Raw genomic sequence first — 25,955 nt, forward strand, 5'->3', positions numbered from 1 at the left:
ACTCCCCCCGCCCCGCCTCCCAGCAGATGGTGCACCCGAGGAGACTCAGGATGAGAAAGCACAGGATACTGACCCCAGAAAGCTGAGCTGTGCATCAAAGGAATGATTTCAGTGAACCCTGACCTTGGCATCTTCTCATATGTGGAAAAAGGGCTCAGTTCTTTGAGATGTCTGTTTTTCTTTAATTAACAGTGATCTTTTGAAGTTCCAACTACCTGATCTTTGTTGCAAAAGCTCTTGTATACCCTGGCTCCCCACCTTGCCTCTTTGCAGACGTCCCTTAGACGGATGTGAGAGTCTGTCTCCCAGGCCTGAAGTCCTCAGAATGTCTACCAAATAAAATAGGACTCTCAACTTTTAGATTGTGCTTTTTTTTCCTAGTTGTCATTTTGTATCCGACTCATACTTAAACAACTTTGGTAAAAATTTCTCAATATTATCAAATCAATAGCGTTAAAAAAGATATCCTGTGAAGGTAAGTTTCTGTTTTCCTTCCCTCCAAATTTTCTTAGGCAGACTTTATATATTAGAACAGTTCTAGATTTATGGAAAAACTGAGATGATAGTACAGAGGATTCCCGTACGTCCTGCTACCCGTTTCCCTGTTGTTAACATCTTACATTAGTATGGTACATTTGTTGAAATTAATGGACCAGTGTTTATACATCATCATTAACTAAAGTCTATAGTTTGTGCAGATTTCCTTAGCTTTTACCTCGTGTGCTTTTTCTGTTCTACGATCCCACCTAGGATACCACATTACATCTATTAATGGTTGGTATGTTTCTTTAAATTCCTCTAGGCTGGGATAGTTTCTCAGACTGTCCTTTTTTTTTTTTTAATTGAAGCATAGTTAATTTACACTGTTGTGTTAGTTTCAAGTGTACAGCAGAGTGATTCAGTTATACATACATACATTTTCTTTTTCAGATCATTTTCCATTATAGGTTTTTACAAGATGTTAAGTATGGTTCCCTGTTGCTATATAGTAGGTCTTTGTTGTTTACTTGTTTTATATATATTGATGTGTAGATGTTAATCCCAAACTCCTAAGTCATCTCCCCCACACCTACCCCACTTTCCTCTTTGGTAGCAAAAGCTCATTTTCTCTATGAGACTCTCCTTGTTTTTGATGACCTTGAGAGCTCTGAGGACTGCTGCTCGGGCGTTCTGTCAGATGCCCCCTACTAGAGGTTGTTTTGCTCATGATTAAACAGACTGAGGTTATAGGTTTTGGGGGGTCTTCCCCTTTTAAAAATTATCACTACATTTGGATGTGACCTCTCAATGCCAAAAGCTATGCTGACCCATATTTTGTGAATTCAGAAGGCCGCCCAGGTCTCATTCCCATTGTCCAGCAAACAGCTCTGTAAACAAAGGCTCCGTGGCTCTGATCTTGATAAAGAGGGACTTCCTTCCCTCAGATGATGTCTTTGGAGCGAGGAGGTGAGCCTTGGAGCCCTGTCCTTGCCTTTTCCGGGCAGCCTTGCTGCTTCCCAGAGTGGGGATTCCACGGGGCTCCCTCCCGCCCCCTGCCCCATACCAGGTGCCAAGTGCGTGCTGGTGGCAGGTGACTAGAAGGCCTGATGCTCCTCCTGCTGGGCAAAGAGCCTCAGGCAAGCTGTTCCGAGTCTGTCAGGGCTGCTCGTAGCCCCGCTTTCTGCTGACTGTTCCTGACTCAGCTCAACGGTATTCCTCGGGGGCAGCCATTCTCTTTGGAAGATGATTCATGGCCCAGTCATCCCACGGGGGAGGAGTAGGTGGTCTGACGACATTTGCCTCTAGTGTGGGAAGTCAGGAGCCCTACGCTTTCCTGGGGTTTTTCTGGTTTCACTGTGTGACCCTGGGGCAAGCTTCTTCCCCTCTGAAGGCAGACTGAAAGATCTAAATTTCCTAGCCATTCTTTGTGGCCAGAGGAGGCCTGGGCCCAGGGAGCTGGCCTTGGGCAGGGCTGGGAGTGGAGATTCCCAAGCTGGCCCTCACTGCCACCTTCTGGGGCGTTTCTGGTACCAGGACCAGACTGAACCCTCCCCTATTTAAAGATCCTTTCTGGCCTGTTTCTCTATAATCACAGGGAGCCCCATCTGGCATGTGTGAGGCTCTTTGTCTAATACATGCTGCCCTTCTAGACCAGGGTGGGCAAACTGTTCCTGTGAAGGGCCAGATAGTAAAAATTTTTGACTTTGTGGGTCATATGGTCTTTGGACAATTTCTCAAATCTGCCATTGTAGCATGAAGGCAACCACAACTTCACTTTCAAAACCATGTGGTGGGGCAGTTCCCTCAGCCCCTATTTATGTATGTGTTTGTTTAATTGAAATACAGCTGATTTACAATGTGTTAGTTTCTAGTGTTTAGCAGAGTGATATATATACACACACACTATATATATATACACACACACACTTTTTCAGATTCTTTTCCATTATAGGTTATCACAAACTACTGAATATAGTTCCCTGTGCTATACAGTAGGACTTTGCTATTTGTCTGTTTTATATATGATAGCTTGTATCTGCTCACCCCAAACTCCTAATTTATTCCTCCGGTCTTTCCCCTTTGGTAATCATAAGTTTGTTTTCTATGTAAGTCTGTTTCTGTTTTGTAATTAAGTTCATTTATATCATGTTTTTAGATTTAACATATAAGTGATGTCATATGATATTTGTCTTGCTCTGTCTGACTTCACGTAGTCTGCTCACCCCTAGGTCTGTCCATGTTGCTGCAAATGGCAGTGTTTCATTCATTTTATGGCACACACACGCACACACATATACATGCGTATCTCCACATCTTCTTTATCCATCTGTTGATGGACAGTTAGGTTGCTTCCATGTCTTGGCTATTGCAAACAGTGCTGCTGTGAGCTTTGGGTTGGATGTATCTTTTTGAAATAGAGTTGTCATATTTTCTGGATATATGCCCAAAAGTGGGATTGTTGACTCATAGAGTAACTCTGTTTTTAGCTTTTCAAGGAACCTCCATGCTGTTCTCCATACTGGTTGCACCATTTTACATTCCCAGTCACAGTAAAGGAAGGTTCCCTTTCCCCACACCATCTCCAGCATTTATTGTTTGTAGACTTTTTGCTGATGACCATTCTGACTGGTATGAGGTGTAGTTTTGATTTCTATTTGTCTAATAATTAGCGATATTGAGTATCTTTTCATGTGCCTGTTGGCTATCTGTATGTCTTGTTTGGAGAACTGTCTACTTAGGTCGTCTGCCTATTTTTTGATTGGCTTGGTTTTTTTGTTTTTTTTTGTTTTTGTTTTTAATATTGAGCTATATGAGCTGTTTATGTATTTGGGAAATTAAGCCCCTGTCTATCACATCTTTTGCAGATATTTTCTCCCAGTTTCTATGTTGTCTTTTTGTTTATGGTTTCCTTTGCTGCACAAAAGCTTGTAAAGTTTGATTAGGTCCCTTTTGTTTATTTTTGCTTTTATTTTTTTTTGCCTTGGGAGACTGACCTAAGAAAACATTGCTGTGATTTATGTCAGAGAATGTTTTGCCTATGTTCTCTTCTGGAGTTTTATGGTGTCATGTCTTATATTTAAGTCTGTAATAAATCATTTTGAGTGTGGTGTGAGGGAGTGTCCTAACTTCACTGGTTGATATGTGGCCAACCCCTGTTTTAAATCACAAGCTCTGTGAGGGTGAGTAGCTCTATCTTTGCCCCCCGTTGTCTTCTAGAGCCCGGTCTGTGCTTGGGACCACCCCTCCTCTCACCAGGGCACTGATCTTTCTTTAGCTGACCCTGCTTAGCTTCCAGGAAACTGACATGGTGAGATTTTAAAGCACTTGAATGGAGTTTTTCTCCTCAGTGAAAACTCTTGGGATACCTAACCCATCTCCCTGTTGTCATGGGTGAAATTCCACCACTAGAGCCTCTCCTTTCAATGGAGTGGTTTTGACATCAGCAGTCCTTTGACACAGGAAGATAGTTCATTAGTTACTCAGTGTAGCTTCAAGCCCTAGGAAGGTGACTGAGGATGGACGTGTTTGCAAAGGGATGAAGTGAGGGTTAGGGTCATAGACCCTGCCTTGGAGGGCAGGCTTGGGTCAGGCACCTTGTTACGGCTGTCTTAGAATCTGGGGAGTGGATGGCCTGAGACAAAGGGGGTTTTGAGGAGCTCAAAGGCCTTGACTAGAGATGGCAAACTGTGGCCTGGATGATGATCTTTGTCACCTGCACAATTTTGTAGATGTCTGCTCAGGTCCTGAAGACCTCTCAGATGGGCAGATTTAAAGCAGCCTTGACTGGTCCCATGCTAAGCCCTGAACCCTCAGACTACACTGGCCTCCTCAGCTGTGCATGGGGTGCCACAGACCAAAGGCTGGGAGAAAACGAACCCTTGTGTGCACCATTACCTCCACCACCACCGTCATCTCCACTACCACCATCACCTCCACGATCATCATCATCGCCCCCACCACCTTCCCCTTCCCAATTACCACCACCACCGCTTTCTCCTTGCCTCGTTTCTCCTAGTCACTTCCTCCACCACATCCACTGTCTCTCCCACTATGACCACCACCCTCACAGCCATCATCTCCAACCCTACAGCCACCACCACCCCATCAGAGTCTTTCCCATCACCACCAATGCTGTGGGCTGCCTGCCGCCAAGGCCTCTCCTGCTCCAGGGCCCGAGGCTTACCTTGCCCACGTAATGGGGCAGCGAGTCATTTCTCTCTTCGTCAATGTGCATCTGATTCCAGATCCAGTCTCTCTTCTGGCGCCGGTGAGCGGGCAGCGAGCCAGGGGTGTCGGGTTGGCCAGAGTTGACGGCTGCTGCAGCTGCTGCCAGCAGGCCCAGGTAGTAGGTGGCCCCTGTGGCCAGCAGCATCATGAGTACCTGCATCTTCCCAGGAGGGAAGGCTGGGTCTGAGGGAAAAGGGGAGATGCCATCAGGTCGTGTGGGTGCGAGCATCTCTCAGGGAGCACTGAACTGTTTAACCCTTCGTCCTCCACTCTGCTCAGACCAGCAGAACCACAGCCTGTTCCTGCCCCCACAGAGCTCCCAGTCCAAGAGGGGAGGGCGGACATGGAAACAACTCCTTCTTAAGGGTCACATGTGCTGGTGGGGAAGCAAGCGTGGGTGATGGGGAGCCCAAAGGAGAGCTGTAGGGGAGATTTTCTGGAGGAGTGGGTGATGCTGATGTGAGCGAGAGCTCCCGGAGCCTTGTGCAGGGGACACCCAGCTTATCCTCATTTCACATGTTGGGAAATCTGAGGCACAGACATGTGACGTTCACACTGGAGTCAATGGTGGGACTGAGCCTAGAGCCCAGTTGTCTGACCTCAACAGCCGACATTTATCAATAAATGTCATAAAAAAATTAAAATGTCATCAGAATGATAAATATCAACTTTATATGTATTATATCACTTAATTCTCCCAATAACCCTGGAGGTGGGTATGTATAGCCCTCACTTTATAGATAAGCTGAGGAAAAGAGGTTTAGTAACATTTCCCAGCTCACCCAGACTCTAAGCTGCAGAGTCAAACTCAAACTGAGTTGGCCTGGCCCCAAAGTTCCTGCTTTTTCTTTCTGCTTTCTCTAGTCCTAGCACCTGCTGTGGGGTGGGATTTAAAGGCTTGTCTGAGCAAATATGCCCCCCGGCTGGCCCAAGAACCCCTGTGGCAGCGCTGCTTTGATGCTGTCTTCAGAAGGCTCTTAAGAAAGCTGGATGTCTTAACCCAGAGGGTCAGGCCCTCACCAGACCTGGAGCTTACAGTTGGTGATCAGCTTAGGAGCTGTCACGAGAGCAGGGGTAGGGTGGGATGGGAGTGTTGAGAGGCTGGGCTTACAGGACCAGCTTCATAGTGTGTGGGGTCCAGTACACAGTGGAAACATGGGGTCCCTTTTACAAAAGTTATTAAGAATTTAAGGAAAGAGACGGAAGAACGTGAAACTCAGGACGAGGTCATTTTAAGCAAAAGATCCCATTGAAGGCAACCCTTGGGGTGTGGGATCACCCTGGATGAGGAATCTGGGGTCACGCAGAGAGAGGGCCTGGCTTCACCCTGAGTTCCAAAAGGAAGGGGGATTTTCTCACTGCCCTATGGAGGGTGTCACTGTGCCCTCTCAGCCCTGACCCCTCAGCCTATACCCATGCTGGGCCCCGTGTGACTGACCTGCGGCTCCCGGGAAGGTTCAGAGTAAGAGGGGTGCTGCGTGGGAGAACCAGGGCTCTCATCTGGAGAGAGGGAGGGACCCACGGGCTGCTGGGTGGGAGGACACCACCCTGGCCGTCTCCTGCCCTGGCTGGAGGGAGGGGCTGGATTCTGCACAGTACAGGAAGTTTCTAAACTCTAGTAACATTTTCTCTGAGACGGTGGCGCCAGGCTGTCCTCCATGATGGCTGAGGGTGTCTGTAGACTGGCTCCTGGGCCTGCTGATCTTAGCACCCAGCATCCCCGTGGCCCCTGCTGATGGCCCGGGAGGAAGAGGGCTTGCAGGGCTGGGGTGGAACAGTGCCTGGAGAGCAAGTGCTGTGTGCCTGGGAAGGCTTTTGGGTCCATTTCCTCAGTCCTAAATGAGGCGGTTGAACCGAAAGGGATCTGATGCCCTTTGAGGTGGGCTGTGAGAAGGACAGCTGCTCCGGGAAGGAGGAGGGCAGTGAACAAAGGCACGGGGAGCTGAGAGTCCTGCCAGGAAGCTGTCCTAACTCAGAGGCAGCGCAGCTGTGACCCCTGGCCAGCCTCACGGGGTTCAGGCCCGATAGGTCATTTCCTTCTTTGCCTGGAAATGACCTGCATGTCTTGCTGCTTTCTGCATCCCTCAAGTGAGAAGTGACTCAAGAATGAAAAAGTAGGAAAGGTGGGGGGGAGGGATAGTTAGGGAGTTTAGGACTGACGTATACACACTGCTATGTTTAAAATGGATTACCGGACTTTCCTGGTGGCTCAGTGGTAAAGAATCCACCTGCCGAGGCAGGAGACACCGGTTCAATCCCTGATCTGGGAGGATCCCACATGCCGTAGAGCAACTCAGCCCATGTGCCACAACTATTGAGCCTGCATTCTGGAGCCCAGGAACCAGAACCACTGAAGCCCTGCGCCCTAGCGCCCATGTTCAGCAACAAGAGAAGCCACCGCAATGAGAAGCCTGTGCACTGCAACTGGAGAAAAACCCGTGCAGCAACGAAGACCCAGCACAGCCTAAATAACTAAATAAAATCAAAAATAAATAAGATGGATTACCAACAAGGACCTACTGTATAGCACAGGGAACTCTGTTCAATGTTATGTGGCAGCCTGGATGTGGAGTTAAGGGGAAAATGAATATGTGTATACATATGGCTGAGTCACTCTGCTGTCTGCCTGAAACTATCAGAACATTGTTAACCAGCCATACTCCAATATAAGAGAAAAAGTTTTTTTAAAAAAAATAAAAAAGTGAAACACACAGAAGTGAAATTGAGAAAGGGGAAGAGAGAATTCTCAGGCCCCGGGGCAGGCCGAGCCCAGAGGGAACATGAATGGAGCTGCTGTGTGCTCGGTGTTAGTGGCAGCAGTGAGCAGGAAAGACAAAACGTGTCCTTGGGTAGTGCACACTGTTGTGGGGACCCCAGGAAAATAAGGACACGAGGAAAAGCATCAGCTGCTGATCAGAGGTCCTCAGGGAATTACGCTGGGGGGCACAGCAGAGGGCGAGGGGGCAGCTGGCTGAGACTCCCAAGGCCAGGGAAGGCCTCTCAAGAGAGATGACCACTGGGCCAACATCGGAGTGTCAGCCCTTGGAATACCAGAGGAAGGGAGGATATCCCTGGCAGAAGGACCAGCAAGTGCAAAGGCCCCGAGGTAGAAAAAAATGGTTCCTTTGTCTGAAGAAACAAAAGAGAAAGCCCTTGGGTCAGATAGAAACGAGCAATTTGTGGGGGCTCCAGAAGAGGTGACCAGGTCAGGATGGTAGGCTGAATGATGGCCCCTCAAAGATGTCCATGTCGGAGGAGCCAAGATGGCGGAGGAATAGGATGGGGAGACCACTTTCTCTCCTACAAATTCATCGAAAGAACAACTGAACGCAGAGCAAACTTCACAAAGCAACTTCTGATCGTTAGCTGAGGTCATCAGGCTCCCAGAAAAGCAGCACATTCTCTTTGAAAGGAGGTAGGACAAAATATAAAAGATAAAAAGAGAGACAAAAGAGCTAAGGACGGAGATCCGTCCCTGGAAGGGAGTCTTAATAGAGGAAGTTTCCAAACACCAGGAAACCCTCGCACTGGCGGGTCTGGGGGAAGTTTTTGAATCTCGGAGGGCAACCTAACTGGGAGGGGAAGAATAGATAAAACCCACAGATTATGTGCCTAAAAGCAACTCCCAGCAGAAAAGTACCCCAGACGCCCGCATCCGCCACCAGCAAGTGTGGGTGGAACGGAGAGGAGCGGGCGGCATTGCTTAGGGTAAGGACTGGGCCTGAGTGCCCTAAGGACAGTCGGAGGGAGCTTTTGTGAGTTACCAACTTAAACTGTGGGATAGCAAGAGAGAGAGAGAAAATTAACTGGCCCGAACACACTGCTGGCCGTTCGCAGAACAAAGGCTCTGAGCAAGTCCAGAGAAGAGCTCGCAGGCTGCGGACTGGCCCAGCCCTGCCGGAGGCAGGAGGCAGGGGGGAGGGGAAAGGGGCAGGCTCGGCCCCAAGGACCGCATCCCCTACGGCACTGCAAACAGGCCTCCAGTTTCTAATCAAAGACTTCCTGAGATTCTGGATGGTCGACATCCGCCGGGAGGGTCGTGGCGAGACACAGAGCGCATGCACCTGACCGGCATGGGCGGGGACTGGGGCTAGAGACGTGGAGGGGAGAAAGCGCACGCACCTGACTGGCGCTGGCGGAAGCTGAGGCTGGGACCGCGGAGGGGAGAAGGCACGCCACACCTGGGCAGAGTGCGCCCGTCAAGCTCCTGGCTGCCTGAGCCGCTCGGGCGGGGAGGGCATGGAACGCAGGCGCAGCCAAGTCCGTGCTTTGAACACCCAAGGGCTGGAACCGCGCGCAGCGCAGGGTACGCTCAATATAGAGCAGCCGGGAGCCTGAGCAGCGTAGACGGAGAAAGCAGGGCCAGTCCCTCCCCGCAGCGCAATGGAACTAGCAACCTGAGTAAGAGTCCATCTCCGCTTGCCTGTGTCAGGGCGGAAAGTAGGCACTGAACAGACCGGCAAACAGAAGCCAAATAAACAAAGGGAACCGCTTCAGAAGGGACCGGTGCAACAGATTAAAATCCCTGTAGAGAACACCGACTACACCGTAAGGGGCCTGTAGATATCGAGACGTGTAAGCTGGAACGAGGAGCTATCTGAAACTGAACCGAACCCACACTGACCACAACAGCTCCAGAGAAATTCCTAGATATATTTTTAGTTTTTTTTTTTTTTAATTAAAAAAATTTTTTTCTTTTATATTTTTTCTCTTTTATTTTCGTTTAAAATTCCCTATTACTCTCCCATTACTCCTTAACTTTCATTTTCATAGATTTTTACGATTTTTTTAATTAGGGAAAAATTTTTTTTTGTTTTTTTTTTTCCTTTTTCTCTTCATTTTTCTTTTTCTCTTATTTCCTTTTAAAGTCCTCTATTACTCCTCTACTACTCCTTAATTTTCATTTTCATTACACTATAACCTTGCAAAAAAAAAAAGAGAGAAGCCCTATTTTAAAATCGAACTTCATATATATTTCTAAAATTTTTTGTTTTTGTTTTTAATATTGTATTCTTAAGAGTCTAACCTCTACTCTAGATTTTTAATCTTTGTTTTTCAGTATATGATATAAATTGTGGACATTTAAGAATCCAATATTCAGTTCCCATTTTTATTCAGGAGTGTGTTGATTACTCTCTCCCAATCTTGACTCTCCGTTTTCTACCTCAGAACACCTCTATTTCCTCCTTTCCCCTTCTCTTCCCAATCCAATTCTGTGAATCTCTGTGGGTGTCTGGGCTACGGAGGACACTTTGGGAACAGAGAACTGCGTAGATCTGTCTCTCTCCTCTTGAGTCCCCCTTTTTCTCCTCCTGCTCATCTCTATCTCCGTCCTCCCTCTCCTCTTCTTCATGTAACTCTGTGAACCTCTCTAGGTGTCCCTCACAGGGGAGAATCTTTTCACCATTAACCTAGAAGTTTTATTATCAGTGCTGTATAGTTGGAGAAGTCTTGAGACTACTGGAAGAATAAAACTGAAATCCAGAGGCAGGAGAGAGACTTAAGCCCAAAACCTGAGAACACCAGAAAACTCCTGACTACACGGAACACTAAGAAATAAGAGACCATCCAAAAGCCTCCATACCTACACTGAAACCAACCACCACCCAAGAGCCAATAAGTCCCAGAGGAAGACATACGACGCAAATTCTCCAGCAACGCAGGAACATAGCCCTGAACGTCAACATACAGGCTGCCCAAAGTCACACCTAACACATAGACCCATCTCAAAACTCATTACTGGGCACTCCATTGCACTCCAGAGAGAAGAAATCTAGTTCCACGTACCAGAACACCAATGCAAGCTTCCCTAACCAGGAAACCTTGACAAGCCAATCGTCCAGCCCCATCCTCTGGGTAAAACCTCCACAGTAAAAAGGAACCACAGACCTCCAGATGACAGAAAGCCCACTCCAGACACAGCAATCTAAACAAGATGAAAAGGCAGAGAAATACCCAACAGGTAAAGGAACATGAAAAATGCCCACCAAGTCAAACAAAAGAGGAGGAGATAGGGAATCTACCTGAAAAAGAATTTAGAATAATGATAATAAAAATGATCCAAAATCTTGAAAACAAAATGGAGTTACAGATAAATAGCCTGGAGACAAAGATTGAGAAGATGCAAGAAATGTTTAATAAAGACCTAGAAGAAATAAAAAAGTCAATTAAAAATGAATAATGCAATAAATGAGATAAAAAACACTCTGGAGGGAACCAAGAGTAGAATAACAGAGACAGAAGATAGGATAAGTGAGGTAGAAGATAAAATGGTGGAAATAAATGAAGCAGAGAGGAAAAAAGAAAAAAGAATCAAAAGAAATGAGGACAACCTCAGGGACCTCTGGGACAATGTGAAATGCCCCAACATTCGAATCATAGGAGTCCCAGAAGAAGAAGACAAAAAGAAAGGCCATGAGAAAATACTCGAGGAGATAATAGCTGAAAACTTCCCTAAAATGGGGAAAGAAATAGCCACCCAAGTCCAAGAAACCCAGAGAGTCCCAAACAGGATAAACCCAAGGCGAAACACCCCAAGACACATATTAATCAAATTAACAAAGATCAAACACAAAGAACAAATATCAAAAGCAGCAAGGGAGGAACAACAAATAACACACAAATAGATTCCCATAAGGATAACAGCTGATCTATCAATAGAAACCCTCCAGGCCAGAAGCGAATGGCAGGACATACTTAAAGTCATGAAAGAGAATAACCTATAACCTAGATTACTGTACCCAGCAAGGATCTCATTCAGATATGAAGGAGAATTCAAAAGCTTTACAGACAAGCAAAAGCTGAGAGAATTCAGCACCACCAAACCAGCTCTTCAACAAATGCTAAAGGATCTTCTCTAGGCAGGAAATGCAGAAAGGTTGTATAAACGTGAACCCAAAACAACAAAGTAAATGGCAACGGGACCACACCTATCAATAATTACCTTCAATGTAAATGGGTTGAATGCCCCAAGCAAAAGACAAAGACTGGCTGAATGGATACAAAAACAAGACCCCTATATATGCTGTCTACAAGAGACCCACCTCAAAACAAGAGACACAGACTAAAAGTGAAGGGCTGGAAAAAAATATTTTATGCAAATGGAGAACAAAAGAAAGCAGGAGTCGCAATACTCATATCAGATAAAATAGACTTTCAAATAAAGGATGTGAAAAGAGACAAAGAAGGACACTACATAATGATCAAAGGATCAATCCAAGAAGAAGATATAACAACTATAAATATATATGCACCCAACATAGGAGCACCACAATATGTAAGGCAAATGCTAATGAGAATGAAAGAGGAAATTAATAGTAACACAATAATACTGGGAGACTTTAATACCCCACTCACAACTATGGATAGGTCAACTAAACAGAAAATTAACAAGGAAACACAAACCTTAAATGACACAATGGACCAGCTAAACCTAATTGATATCTATAGGACATTTCACCCCAAAACAATCAACTTCACCTTTTTCTCAAGTGCACATGGAACCTTCTCCAGAATAGATCACATCCTGGGCCATAAATCTAGTCTTGGAAAATTCAAAAAAATTGAAACCATTCCAGTCATCTTTTCTGACTAGAGTGCAGTAAGATTAGATCTCAGTTACAGGAAAAAAATTGTTAAAAATTCAAACATATGGAGGCTAAATAACACGCTTCTGAATAACCAACAAATCATAGAAAAAATCAAAATATGCATAGAAATGAATGAAAATGAAAAGACAACAACCCCAAACCTATGGGACACTGTAAAAGCAGTGCTAAGGGGAAGGTTCATAGCATTACAGGCTTACCTCAAGAAACAAGCAAACAGTCAAATAAATAACCTAACTCTACACCTAAATCAATTAGGGAAGGAAGAAATGAAGAACCCCAGGGTTAGTAGAAGGAAAGAAATCTTAAAAATTAGGGCAGAAATAAACACAAAAGAAACTAAAGAGACCATAGCAAAAATCAACAAAGCTAAAAGCTGGTTTTTTGAAAAAAATAAACAAAATTGACAAACCATTAGCAAGACTCGTTAAGAAACAGAGAAGAACCAAATTAACAAAATTAGAAATGAAAATGGAGAGATCACAACAGACAACACTGAAATACAAAGGATCATAAGAGACTACTAGCAGCAGCTCTATGCCAGTAAAATGGACAACTTGGAAGAAATGGACAAGTTCTTAGAAAAGTATAACTTTCCAAAACTGAACCAGGAAGAAATAGAGGATCTTAACAGAGCCATCACAAGCAAGGAAATCAAAACTGTAATCAGAAATCTTCCAGCAAACAAAAGCCCAGGACAAGATGGCTTCATAGCTGAATTCTACCAAAAATTTAGAGAAGAGCTAACACCTGTCTTACTCAAACTCTTCCAGAAAATTACAGAAGAAGGTAAACTTCCAAACTCATTCTATGAGGCCACCATCACCCTAATTCCAAAACCAGATAAAGATGTCACAAAAAAAGAAAACTACAGGCCAATATCACTGAAGAACATAGATGCAAAAATGCTTAACAAAATTCTAGCAAACAGAATCCAACAACATATTAAAAAAACCATACACCATGACCAAGTGGGCTTTATCCCAGGAATGCAAGGATTCTTTAATATCCACGAATCAATCAATGTAATGCACCACATTAACAAATTGAAAGATAAAAACCATATGATTATCTCAATAGATGCAGCGAAAGCCTTTGACAAAATTCAACACCCATTTATGATTAAAACTCTCCGGAAAGCAGGAATAGAAGGAACATACCTCAACATAATAAAAGCTATATATGACAAACCCACAGCAAGCATTACCCTCAATGGTGAAAAATTGAAAGCATTTCCCCTGAAATCAGGAACAAGACAAGGGTGCCCACTCTCACCACTACTATTCAACATAGTTTTGGAAGTTTTGGCCACAGCAATCAGGGCAGAAAAAGAAGTAAAAGGAATCCAGATAGGAAAAGAAGAAGTGAAACTCTCACTGTTTGCGGATGATATGATCCTCTACATAGAAAGCCCTAAAGACTCTACCAGAAAATTGCTAGAGCTAATCAACGAATATAGTAAAGTGGCAGGATATAAAATTAACACACAGAAATCCCTTGCATTCCTATACACTAACAATGAGAAAACAGAAAGAGAAATGAAGGAAACAATACCATTCATCATTGCAACAAAAAGAATAAAATACTTAGGAAATATCTACCTAAAGAAACAAAAGACCTATACATAGAAAATTATAAAACACTGATGAAGGAAATCAAAGAGGACACAAACAGATGGAGAAACATACCGTGTTCATGGATTGGAAGAATCAATATTGTCAAAATGGCGCTACTACCCAAAGCAATCTATAGATTCAATGCAATCCCTATCAAGCTACCAACGGTATTTTTCACAGAACTAGAACAAATAATTTCACAATTTGTATGGAAATACAAAAGACCTCGAATAGCCAAAGTAATCTTGAGAAAGAAGAATGGAACTGGAGGAATCAACCTGCCTGACTTCAGACTCTGCTACAAAGCCACAGTCATCAAGACAGTATGGCACTGGCACAAAGACAGAACTGTAGATCAATGGAACAGAATAGAAAGCCCAGAGATAAATCCACGAACCTATGGACACCTTATCTTCGACAAAGGAGGCAAGGATATACAATGGAAAAAAGACAACCTCTTTAACAAGAGGTGCTGGGAAAACTGGTCAACCACTTGTAAAAGAATGAAACTAGAATACTTTCTAATACCATACACAAAAATAAACTCAAAATGGATTAAAGATCTAAATGTAAGACCAGAAACTATAAAACTCCTAGAGGAGAACATAGGCAAAACACTCTCTGACATGAATCACAGCAGGATCCTCTATGACCCACCTCCCAGAATATTGGAAATAAAAGCAAAAATAAACAAATGGGACCCAATGAAACTTAAAAGCTTTTGCACAACAAAGGAAACTATAAGCAAGGTGTCAGCCCTCAGATTGGGAGAAAAGAATAGCAAATGAAGCAACAGACAAAGGATTAATCTCAAAAAGATACAAGCAACTCCTGAAGCTCAATTCCAGAAAAATAAATGACCCAATCAAAAAATGGGCCAAAGAACTAAACAGACATTTCTCCAAAGAAGACATACAGATGGCTAACAAACACATGAAAAGATGCTCAACATCACTCATTATCAGAGAAATGCAAATCAGAACCACAATGAGGTACCATTACATGCCAGTCAGGATGGCTGCTATCCAAAAGTCTACAAGCAATAAATGCTGGAGAGGGTGTGGAGAAAAGGGAACCCTCTTACACTGTTGGTGGGAATGCAAACTAGTACATCCACTATGGAGAACAGTGTGGAGATTTCTTAAAAAACTGGAAATAGGACTGCCATATGACCCAGCAATACCACTTCTGGGCATACACACTGAGGAAACCAGATCTGAAAGAGACACGTGCACCCCAGTGTTCATCGCAGCACTGTTTATAATAGCCAGGAAATGGAAGCAACCTAGATGCCCATCAGCAGACGAATGGATAAGGAAGCTGTGGTACATATACACCATGGAATATTACTCAGCCATTAAAAAGAATTCATTTGAATCAGTTCTAATGAGATGGATGAAACTGGAGCCCATTATACAGAGTGAAGTAAGCCAGAAAGATAAAGAACGTTACAGCATACTAACACATATATATGGAATTTAGAAAGATGGTAATGATAACCCTATATGCAAAACAAAAAGAGACACAGATGTACAGAACAGACTTTTGGACACTGTGGGAGAAGGCAAGGGTGGGATGTTTCAAGAGAACAGCATTGAAACATGTATATTATCTATAGTGAAACAGATCACCAGCCCAGGTTGGATGCATGAGCGAAGTGCTCAGGCCTGGTACATTGGGAAGACCCAGAGGAATCAGGTGGAGAGGGGCGATCGGGATGGGGAATACATGTAATTCCATGGCTGATTCATGTCAGTGTATGACAAAACCCACTGCAATGTTGTGAAGTAATTAGCCTCCAACTAATAAAAAAAATTAAAAAAAAAAAGATGCCCATGTCTCCCCACCCTAGTTGCCTTCCATGGCAGAGGACTTGTAGCAGATAGGGTCAAGTTAAGGACCTTGAGGTAGGGAGGTTTTCCTGGATAGACCCAGTACAATCACACCATCCTTAAAAAGATGAAGGGAGGAAGATCAGAGCAAGAAAAAAGGAGATGTGATGAGGAAAACAGAGCTTGAAGAGATATGGGCTCCAGGCCACGAGTGTGGAATCAAGGCCGGCTCCCCAGTCTTTGGCCTGAGCAGTTGTGGGGCAGGGCTTTTGCTGAGATTTGGAAGATGGGTGGGTGGTGGTGCCACAAGGTCTGTGTGGGCTGTGTCAGGTTGGAGTTGCTATGAGACGTCTCTGTGCCCATGGCCGGGAGCTGGCAGAGACCCCATCTGCAGTGGGAGAGAAATCGGGGCTGGAGCAGCTACAGATGGTCATGTCGTGTGGCTGGTGCTCAGACTGGGAGGCTGGAATGTGGAGGAGACCAGGGAGGAGAAGTGACCCAGGACAGCCCCACAGGTCTTCCCTCTTTTCTCTGTCTGGTGAGCTTATCATCTGGGATTGAGCCCAAACAGACTCCTCTGGGGAGCCATCTCTGGTCTCCACCCTGCACCTCCTGCATCCGTGGTCATCTTCCACTACATCATCGCCTGGGGTTGGTCCCAGGGCTGGGGACCAGTTCCCACAGCGGGGCTCAAATCACAGCTTCCTTCCCTTCCTGGAGAAGAGCTTTCCACCTGCCCTGTCTCCATCCTCCCTGCTCCCCAGCGCCCAGTCACGCATGGCACATGGCTCTCTCCTCTGTGGGCTGACACGGAGCAGGGTGATGGTTGTGACTGCAGGCAGGTTCTATGGTTTAGAGAATATCAGTCGTGTCGCATTGTCATTGTGTGACTGTACATGTGACACTTCACCTCTCTGAGCCTCAGTCTCATTATCTGTACAACGGGAACACTAGTGTCTGCCTCTCAGGGTTGTTTTCAGGCCTGAATTAAAAGAAAAAAAATCATAACATGGCCAAAACATGTTGGTAAGAATGAAACTAAGTGTATATGAATCCTTGCTGACGCTCTGTTCTTCTCCACTGAGTAGTCAGCTTGCCACTTTTGTTCCTTATTAGTCACTTGGCTAGGGGCTTTGCAGGTTCCCACCCTGCTGGATCCACTCCCCCTGCCCCTGCCCTGACCTCTGCCCTGTGTCAAGGGGACTGACCCTGGGCTTTCTGGCTTGAGCTTCAGATATTTGGCCGGTAGGGTGTGCAGCGTGTGTCTTGAGGATAGGAGGAGAGAAGTCAGGAACCTCTTCCCCACTGCTCTCTGCTCTGGCTCCTGTTTCCTCCTGTGGCTGCATCTCTCCATCCTGCTGGCCTCTGTTACTCCCATCAGTCCCTCACTGGGTTCTGGAAACACCCTCCTCTCTTGGGGAGTCCTGGGGTGGCCTGCTTCCTGTCTCTACAGGCTTCAACATCCCATTTGTTCCCATGATTAAGCTCACAGCTCTATGTTTCCTTCATAAAATCTCTTCTTTGGAATGCCAGGGGTAACTGATGTTTCCAGCTGGGACTCCATCTGATACAGTGAAGAGGACGCGGTTTTCTCTTTGTTGCAGCCTCTTGGATAGGGTAGTTGTCCTGGGGCTGACAGCAGACAGCAGCCAAACAGACAAATAACCACACTGGCCTTCAGTACAGCAGAGGCTGCTAGTCATAGGCTAGTCACGTGGCTCACGGGGGACATCATCCTCTCAGTGGCTTTGGCTGACCCCCAACCCTGGAATGTTCTCTGAATGTGCAGGAAAGCCCCTTGGACCCTATTGTGTGTCTAGAAGAGGAATCTCTGCTGTGAGCCCTGGAGAGAAATCCCTTGGCACCCAGGACTGGTGCTTGCTCCTGTAGAGTCACCCCATGTCACTGGGGTGTCCCTTGCTGGGCTCTGCATGCTCAGTTCTCTGAGTGGTGAGTGAGGGGCCAGGACTCTGGAGGTGGGGCCCTTGGGAGAAGAGGACTGTGTGCTCCATCTCACTCCCCTGCTGGACCCTGGTGTGCTTGCCCAGGTCTGCCCTTTTTGCCGGGGGCATCATTCCTGAAAGCCTCCTCAGTGGCATACTGAAACTTCGTCTCACTTAAACCTTGCAAATTGTGAAAGAGTTGTCAGTAATCCTGTTTTGCAGATGAAGCTCAGAGAGGTAGAGGGAGTCGTCCTGGGTCGCACAGCAGCAAGTGTTGGAGCCAAGATTCAAACTTAGGCTACCTTTCACCTCAAGTAGTGTTTTCCCCTCATGGCACTCTGTCTCTATCATGTAATAATAATCATCATCATAATAGTGGTAATAATAAGAAGCTGTTCTCCATGCCAGCTTTCATAGATTCTATCTCATGTAGTCATTACACTATCCCCAGCATGTAGGAATTATCACCCCCACTTCACAGAGGAAGAAAGTGAGGCTCAGATAACAACTTGTAAGTCGTATGTCTGGAACCCTCATGCAGATGTGTCTTTTTTCCTAAATTCTGAGCTTCTCTTACACCCAATCTCAGAGGGACCTGAGGGACTTTTCCTTCTGAAAAGCCCCGTGTATTTCTGTCTTTTGCCTTTTCGGTTAGAAATTTACCTAAATGGGTGCCGAGGGGCAGAGTTTGTCATGAAATTGTTCCTCCTCATCGTACAGTTGGAGAGGAAGTCAGCCGGCAGGATTTGTTGGACCCACAGCTGAAAACAGAATTTCCCTTGGCTGTACCTCTGGAGGTGCGGTCAGTGCACAGCTGGGGTCAGGCTTATTTTAGCCCTTTCCTCTCCTGTAAGCAGAAGTCATGTCTCTTGGTGTTTCTCACAAGTTTTCGGAGAGATCAGGCTGCTGATAGTTGGGTTTGGGTTCCGCAGATATGCAGAGGGACTGAGGAGTTTGGAAGTGATGTCTGTGCTGAGAAATGCCCACCAAGCAGCCCAAGAGCTTGCCTGATGACAGCCCTGGGGATGGGGGATTTGCTCAGCTACTCAGAGGTGTCTGCTGGGCACCCAGAGGCCAGATTCCAGCCTCTGTCCCTGTTATCTAGGATCTGTGACGATGCTCCCTCCCTGGAGCTGTGACAGAGGCTTTAGGGGTAGCTTCTAGTGGACTGATGGGCGAAGGCAGGTCCTCTTGCTCTCGGTCAGTCTGGGAAGGTCCAGGGGGCCCCCTGGTAGTGGGTATATGGAGCCCAGGAGAAGGGTAGGGGAACCCTGGAGCATGTGGGGTCCAGCTGGGCTCAGGCATGCTTGGATGGGAGGTCACGGCCTTGGAGAATTCCCGGGTCTGGGTCTGTGTCCACAGTTTGTGGGACCACTGAGCTTAGAACCTGGATGGCTAGGCCTGAGGACAGCAGTGTGGCTCTGAAGGCTGAGCTGAGTTGGTGGAGGTTGGGCTCAGGGGGGTGGCTGTGTGCCTCTGCTCCTCTCCAATTCCCTATCTGGGCCTGGAGGGTGCTTGGTGAGCCTCCAAGAGTAGCCCCAGCCTGGAGGACAGTGATGCCCATCAGGCTTAGTCACAGTCTCCCGCCTTTGCCCTTGATGTTCTCTCACGTCTGCCTGGATTTGGGTCACATGTCACCACCTCTCTGAAGCCCTCTGTACAGCCCAGGGGTTATACAGTCATTCAGCAAACGTTTATCAAGCATCTACTACGTGTCAGGCACTGACCTACCCGTGGACAGCAAACCGAGGCTGCACCCTCGTGTAGAGACACTGACCACTTGATAAGAAACAGTTTCAGGTTGTGATGTGTGGTGTGATGGAGGAGAGGAAGCTGTGAGAGGGTGGGGGTGGGGGCCCCTGATGCGTCGGAGGGTCTCAGCCCAGGAGTGACCCCGCCTCTCTCTGACCTGCTGTGGGACCTCCTTTTGGTCCCTTTCTCTTCGTGGCCTCCATCTGTCACTAGGATTTGGCCTTGAAGGGGCTGTGAAGTCTGCTCAACTCTGCGCTCTTTATAAGGGAGGATATAGGAGGAGATGAGGCAGGTAGAGGCTGTGCTTTTTGTAGCTGAATGGACCCTAGGCAGCCTGGACCAGCTGGGAACTGCTCGGCAGAGAGCCTGGCAAAGGCCTGGATTAGTTCTGCCCTGACCTGTTCAAGTCTTAGGTTTCAGGGGTTGAGTCTGGGTTTGGGGAGTTAATGAGCAGACCGCAGGGCCCTTGGGTGTGGGCTAGAGGAAGACTCCAGGTCAGGGATAACACACACGACATCCTCAGGCCACACGGACACAGACATGTGCTGCCTATGCAAGCACACACCTGTGTCCCCTGAAGAGCCTTCTCTCTGTGGGACTGGCCCCTCTCCTGTCCTCACACCTGCCATGAGCTGGGGCAAGACCTGGCGGCAGAGCCCAGCCCCAGGCAAAGCCTCGGAGGATGCGCTGGACACTCCACCCCAGCCCAGCCTCCTGCAGGCTCTGGGCTCCGGCCCAGGGACCCTGGGTCAAGAGTGAAGGGCTGGGAGGTGGGAGGAGAGGCCCAGAGCCTGCAGGAGGTGTGCCTGTGTGGGGGGGGGGGGGCCCTGGAGCCCCTGTCCCTGTGTGGCCCTGGACCACCCTCCCCAGCACCCTCTCACCACCTCAAGCCTCAGTCTAGGGCAGAATTTGGAGCCAATGATCCCCAAACTCATTCAGGGATTCCCAAATTGTCTCCTTGAGCCCCAGCATTTATGGCTGGGCCTTGGCACTCACCCACACTGGGAGGATGAAGGGTGAGGCCCCGAGAGCCACAGGGATGGGAGGTGTTGGGGGTGGGGCTGGGCAGCTGTGAGCTGGCCCCCTGGGGCTTTATCCTGAACTGGGGCTCTGTTCGGCCCCATGACCTGCTCCTGAGGGTCCCAGACCTGATCCCCTCTCCTCGGGATTCTGCCAACAGCCCGCCTGTCTCGGCTCCCCTCAGAGCTGCCCACGCCGCTCCCCTGTTGAGTGCTCCTCCCTGGCTCCCCACTCCCTGCAGGACGAGGCCCCATTCCTGAACATCCCTGCCCACCCTCTGGCTCTCCTCTCCTTCACCTCCCTGCCCCTCCCGGCCCCTCCCGGCCAAGAGGAGAACTGGATGTTTCTGGAGTACACAGTGCTCTTCCTCTCTTTAACAGGCTTTTTGCTCAGGCTGTTCCCTCTGCCTGGAATGCCTTTCCTTGCTGTGGCCCCAGGGTGAACGCTCTGCTTCTTTTCAAGCCCCAGTTCATATCCTCCACGATGTCTTCTGACAGACTCCCAAGTGTCTCTGACCAGGCAGGTCCTGGGCCAGTGTCCCCTTTATCCCAGCATCCAGATGTGTGAACTCGAGGCCCAGAGGACCTTGAGAGAGCCAGTGTCCCCACCACTGACTGTCAGCCCACCTTGGTCTCCTGCTCTGACCTTTCACTCCTTCCCTCCTCACTCACAGAGTTTCAAACAAATCTGCACATCTGCAGACAACACCTTGGGTGCTCAGAGCAGGTACAAATAGTTGAAACAACTCAGAGAAACTCCTCCCTGTCCCCAAATAGCATCTCTGATAGCCCGTTGCTTTGTCAGACACACAACTCTTTGAGCACAATCAGATTATCTTTCTTATGGGTCCCTGATGAACACACACCCGTGTGCAGGGCACCTCTGAAAGCAGGACTGACAAAACAGAAGTCCTGGGTTGCCGCTCAGCCTTTTTCATACTCATGGCAGACATCACTGATAAATCACAGTGTTCATTCCTGCTGAACTCGAACTCAGCTCCTGAATCCTCAGTACAATCTTTGAGTTGCTGCTGCTGCTGCTAAGTCGCTTCAGTCGTGTCCGACTCTGTGCGACCCCAAAGATGGCAGCCCACCAGGCTCCGCCGTCCCTGGGATTCTCCAGGCAAGAACACTGGAGTGGGTTGCCATTTCCTTCTCCAATGCATGAAAGTGAAAAGTGAAAGGGAAGTCACTCAGTCGTGTCAGGCTCCTAGCGACCCCATGGACTGCAGCCCACCAGGCTCCTCCATCCATGGGATTTTCCAGGCAAGAGTACTGGAGTGGGGTGCCATTGCCTTCTCCGACAATATTTGAGCTAGAGACTACCAATTCACCAGAACTAGTTTGTGATTTGAAACAAATATATGCTACGGTCTCTGGGTCACCCCGATATATCCTAAAGGGGCAGCTCCAAGCTCCAAGGAGAGAAAACCCACCCTTGGGAGAGCCTTTCCCAGCCTCCTCTGGGATTTCTGACTTTGCCTGGGGCTCTGAGGCAGTCAGTGGGGGCAACAAGTATTGCACACATACCTTTTTGCTCATGGGCTGTGTAGCCTTAGGCCCGTTCCTTGCCTTATCTGAACTCTAGCTTCCTCGTCTCTAATGGAGAGTTGATGAGATCATGGGTGCCGAGCTCAGCACACAGTAGGTGCTTAGTAAGAGTGTGGGTGTCTCAACTCTCACCTTACCCACTCAGCCTGGCCTGGTAGCTCTGGGTGTGACCTCATTTCCTGGTTCTGCCATGGGCACTCACGCCTGACCTCATTTCCTGGTTCTGCCCTGGGCTCATCTCCTGCTCCTTTCTGTTTGCCTGTGCAAGGAAATCTCATTCGCGGCCTTCCTGGCCCAGCTCCATGGGCCCTACTGTCCCCTCCTCCCAGTGTATGCACCTGCCAGAATTTGACCTTTATGCTGTGGCGCATGGTCTAGTGGTCCTCATGTGAGTTTAGGGACCATGCAGTCCATTCCCTGCCCTAGAGAAATGAGAAGACTGAAGCTCAGAGAGCACACCCAAGACCTTCCAGCACCTTCTGGGGCTCCTGCTCTTCCTCCAGGAACCCGGGCTGTGATTTCTTCACCCAACATCGTCTGGGAGCTGGATTAGGATGGGCTTGCCAGTATCTCTCCAGCAAGAAGCCAGTTAGTCTGGGCTGCAGTTGTCTCCTAGAACATTCCTCTTCCAGGATTGCTGGGCTCCTGGCTCAGTCTGGTGCCTGATTCTGTGGGTTTGAACTGGACAGTTCAAACCCCAGCCCCGGCTTCTCCCCCTCCAGGCTTCCCTATGGAGTGTGGCAGGGCAGTGGGATAAGAAGGGGCTGGCCTCATTCATATCCTGCTTTCACTTCATAGTAACTGTGTGACCTTGGACTGGCTGCTCAGTTTCCTTCAGCCTCTGTGGTTCTGTCTCTCAACTGGGAATTCTTTTAGTAGCTTCACAGATGCCACAGAGGTGCAGAGAGATGATGGAGGTAGCAGGGATGGATTCCATGGGCAAGGGGGCGCAAAGATTTTTTTTCCCTGAGCTAGTGGCCATTGTGTCCATTGTGTATCCTCAGGGTAGCGGCAGGGCTGTGAGTCATCCAGCTTTGGGAGAAGAAAAGCATTGGCCCCTCCGGCTTCCTGCCCCCATGTCCGGCCCTTGTTCAGCAGCACAATCGCTCAGGTCCAGGCTGTGGGGCGGGCGACTTAACCCCTGCCAGGCCGGTGGGCGCCTCGCCTACCCCCTCACCACGGTAAGCCAGAAATAGCGGGGCTGCCTGGGGGCACAGCAGCTCCTGGTCCCCTTAATCTCCTGCTGCCCTTCCAGTCTGGGACCCACATGTGGCTGGACTCAGGTCAGTCGGGAGGGTCCCACTGCTCCCCACTGCCTGAAGATGAACCAGAGCTCTCCATCCTGGTACTTACCCCTGGTCTTCAGTGTCATTTGCCCTCCCGCCACTCCCTGCTCTTAGAACCTTCTGGCCACATTGGCTTCTCCAGGTCCGTCAAGCTGCCCAGGCTCCCTGCCTCCCCTTGAATGCCCTTCATCTCCTGTCAGGATCCTGTCTGCCCCCCACCCATGGCAGAAATGTCCATGGGGTGGGGGGTGGGGAACAGGCACCGTGCTTGGCACAGAGTCACTGCCCAGAGTGCCCACTGGAGGACGGGCTGACGCATCCCTCACCTGCTGGGGACTGACCAACCCCAGGGCTCATAAACTTAATGACATTCCAGCCTTGGTTAGTTCCAGGTGGGAGGTAAATTCCGCCGTGATTTCTTAAAGCTCCTCTCCTACGATCCATTCCCAGTGCCAGTGTATACATCACCTCCCTTGACTCATGAAAAGACCCTTTCTTCCGGTTTACAGTTGAGGAGGCTGGCATGTGAGAAGCTGTGTGGTTCTGGGAAGAACCTGGGCTTTGGAGAATGGGATCTTGCTTCACATCTCAGTTGCCTTGACTGAGAAATGGAGAAGAGCTGTGTCTAACTCATCAGTTTGCTGGTGTGATATACAGTAATGGGCCCCAGTGCCTCAGAGCCTTCTGTGGCCCTCATCTCCAGCCCTCCCAATAAATTCTCACAAAAGAACCACCACCTCCACTGTTCCAACATGCAAACTGAGTTTGGGAGACGTTGAGTAACTTAACCAAAATCACAGAAGCGGGTGGTCGAGCTGGGACTTGTACCCAGGAAGATGGTCAACAAGCCAGGCTCTCACCCTAGACCGCCTGCCTTCAAGTCTTTTGGGAGAACGTCTCTAAAATATGAGGGCTTCCAGGTCTCTTGGCAACCGATCTACGGGTATCAGGGTGCTGGGGGGAGAATCCACAGCCCCCATGGTCTGGGGAGGGAGGAGAGAGGTTTCCACAGTCAGGGCCTCGAGTACCCAGAGCCGAGCCTTCCCCTTTCAGGGCTCCTCACCCACTCCCAGCACAGAGCCTTCGGGAGAGGGGATGATGTCAGCCTGGACGAGTCCTCTCTCATGGGAGTAGGGGCACTGCCCGGGTGCCAGTCTGCCGCCTCTGGTGTGCTGGGAGACTCAGGTGGAATCCTGTCCTCTTCGATTCTGAGCTCGGTACCCACAGATGCCTGTGGGCCCTCGAGTCTGGGAGTCTACCCGTGGGAGAGCCGAGCTTCCCCCTGCCCGAGGACATCTGCCTGTACCCACCGCGCCACCACCAGGCACCCCTTCCCCGCCCCGCTCCGACTAGGAGACGCAGGCCACCTCAGTCGCGGCTCTTCCTGGGGGAGTCGATGATGACCATTCTACAGAGGGGGAGGCCGAGGCCCCTCACTCACCGTGTCCGTGGGCTCAGAGTGTGTCTGTTCCGTCTGGCTGGCTGGCTGGCGCTGAGCGTGCCGTGGAGCGGCGCGGAGCTCGGCCGACAGCCTCTGGAGGGGAGCCCCACCCAGCGGCGAGGGAGGCCTGGCCGCCGCCCCTGCAGGTTTTCCAACTGGCCCCAGCCCACGGCCCCCCCGCCACCCCCCCAGGAGGGTTTCCTGTTATTGTTCGTTTGTGAGGGCCGAGCTGGCTGCAGGGAGGCGGACTGCCCCCATGGAAGCCTAGTCTCAGATTTGGCCTCGGATATGTAACTCGGACCCCAAGTCTAGGCCTCAGCTCTGGGGCTTTGAGCCCAGCACCCGCCAAGGGCCTTCGTTCATGCTCCTTGTAACCCTGAGGGTAGGTGCTATCACCCACCTTTTATAGCTCAGGGCACAGACTCAGCAAGTTTAAGGTGCTTGTCTACTAAGCTGGGGCATAAGCAGAGCCAGAACTCCAGACTGGGTCACCCCAAGCCCAGAGCCAGATTTTCCCAGGTGACCCCATGACATGCTGGGGGAGGACCGACTGCAGAGGTGCTGGGGAGCCCTGGGGGGAGCCTCAGAGGTGGGGGTGGGGGATGGCGGGAGAAAGGAAACAGACTGCAACCCTTGGCCGTGTGCAGTGGGTCGGCTTCTTCCGGTGAGGGTGGACCTGGGCTCCACCTGGGAGGTGCCAGCCTGTTTGGGTTTAGGAATACCGAGTGGAGTCAAGTTCCTCGACTCCGCTTTTGAGCTGACCATGGGCCAGTCATGCACCTCCACCCCAGCCTCAGTTTTCTCTGCTGTAAAATGAGGACGGTCAGAAATTCAGCCTCACATGGCTGTTGAGATTAACAGGAGTCCAAGATAACATGGAAGACAAGGGAAACTGAAGACAGGATCAAGGACTATTAGAACCAGGAAGCCAGGGGCAGGAGGTGCTCAGATTCTGTCAGTCGTGAGAGTCATAGAAGGAGATTTTACCAACTACAGAGACCAGGGGGCCCCACGCCAGTGCAGCTGACTTTGGAATCTCCCAGGGCAGGTAGTGGGAATCTGAATAGTTGCCTCTGTTTTTCCATGGATGCATGAATGGCTGGGAAGTCCCGCACGTGATCCCTTATATAGCTGGACAAACATGAGGCCTCAGAGGGAGAGAGCCTTGCCCAGGGGCACTAAGTCAGCGGCCACTGGTGTG

At 48.8% G+C, this 25,955-nt stretch overlaps 1 protein-coding gene across 2 annotated transcripts in view; it reads right to left on the reverse strand.

Annotated features, from left to right (window-relative positions):
• CDH5 (cadherin 5) overlaps window positions 1-24,874 on the reverse strand; it is a 44,042-nt gene extending 19,168 nt beyond the window's left edge. For both annotated transcript variants that reach the window (XM_020885098.2, XM_020885096.2), the window contains exons 1-2: window positions 24,755-24,874; window positions 4,664-4,890 (exon numbers count right to left, since the gene is read on the reverse strand). In XM_020885098.2, coding sequence (XP_020740757.1) covers window positions 4,664-4,867 — 204 coding nt within the window. In that variant the 5' untranslated portion in view covers window positions 4,868-4,890; window positions 24,755-24,874. The remainder of the gene's footprint in view (window positions 1-4,663; window positions 4,891-24,754) is intronic.
• Window positions 24,875-25,955: the final 1,081 nt, after the last annotated feature.

This window comes from Odocoileus virginianus, chromosome 20 (assembly GCF_023699985.2).
Source record: "Odocoileus virginianus isolate 20LAN1187 ecotype Illinois chromosome 20, Ovbor_1.2, whole genome shotgun sequence".
Lineage (NCBI taxonomy): Eukaryota > Metazoa > Chordata > Mammalia > Artiodactyla > Cervidae > Odocoileus > Odocoileus virginianus.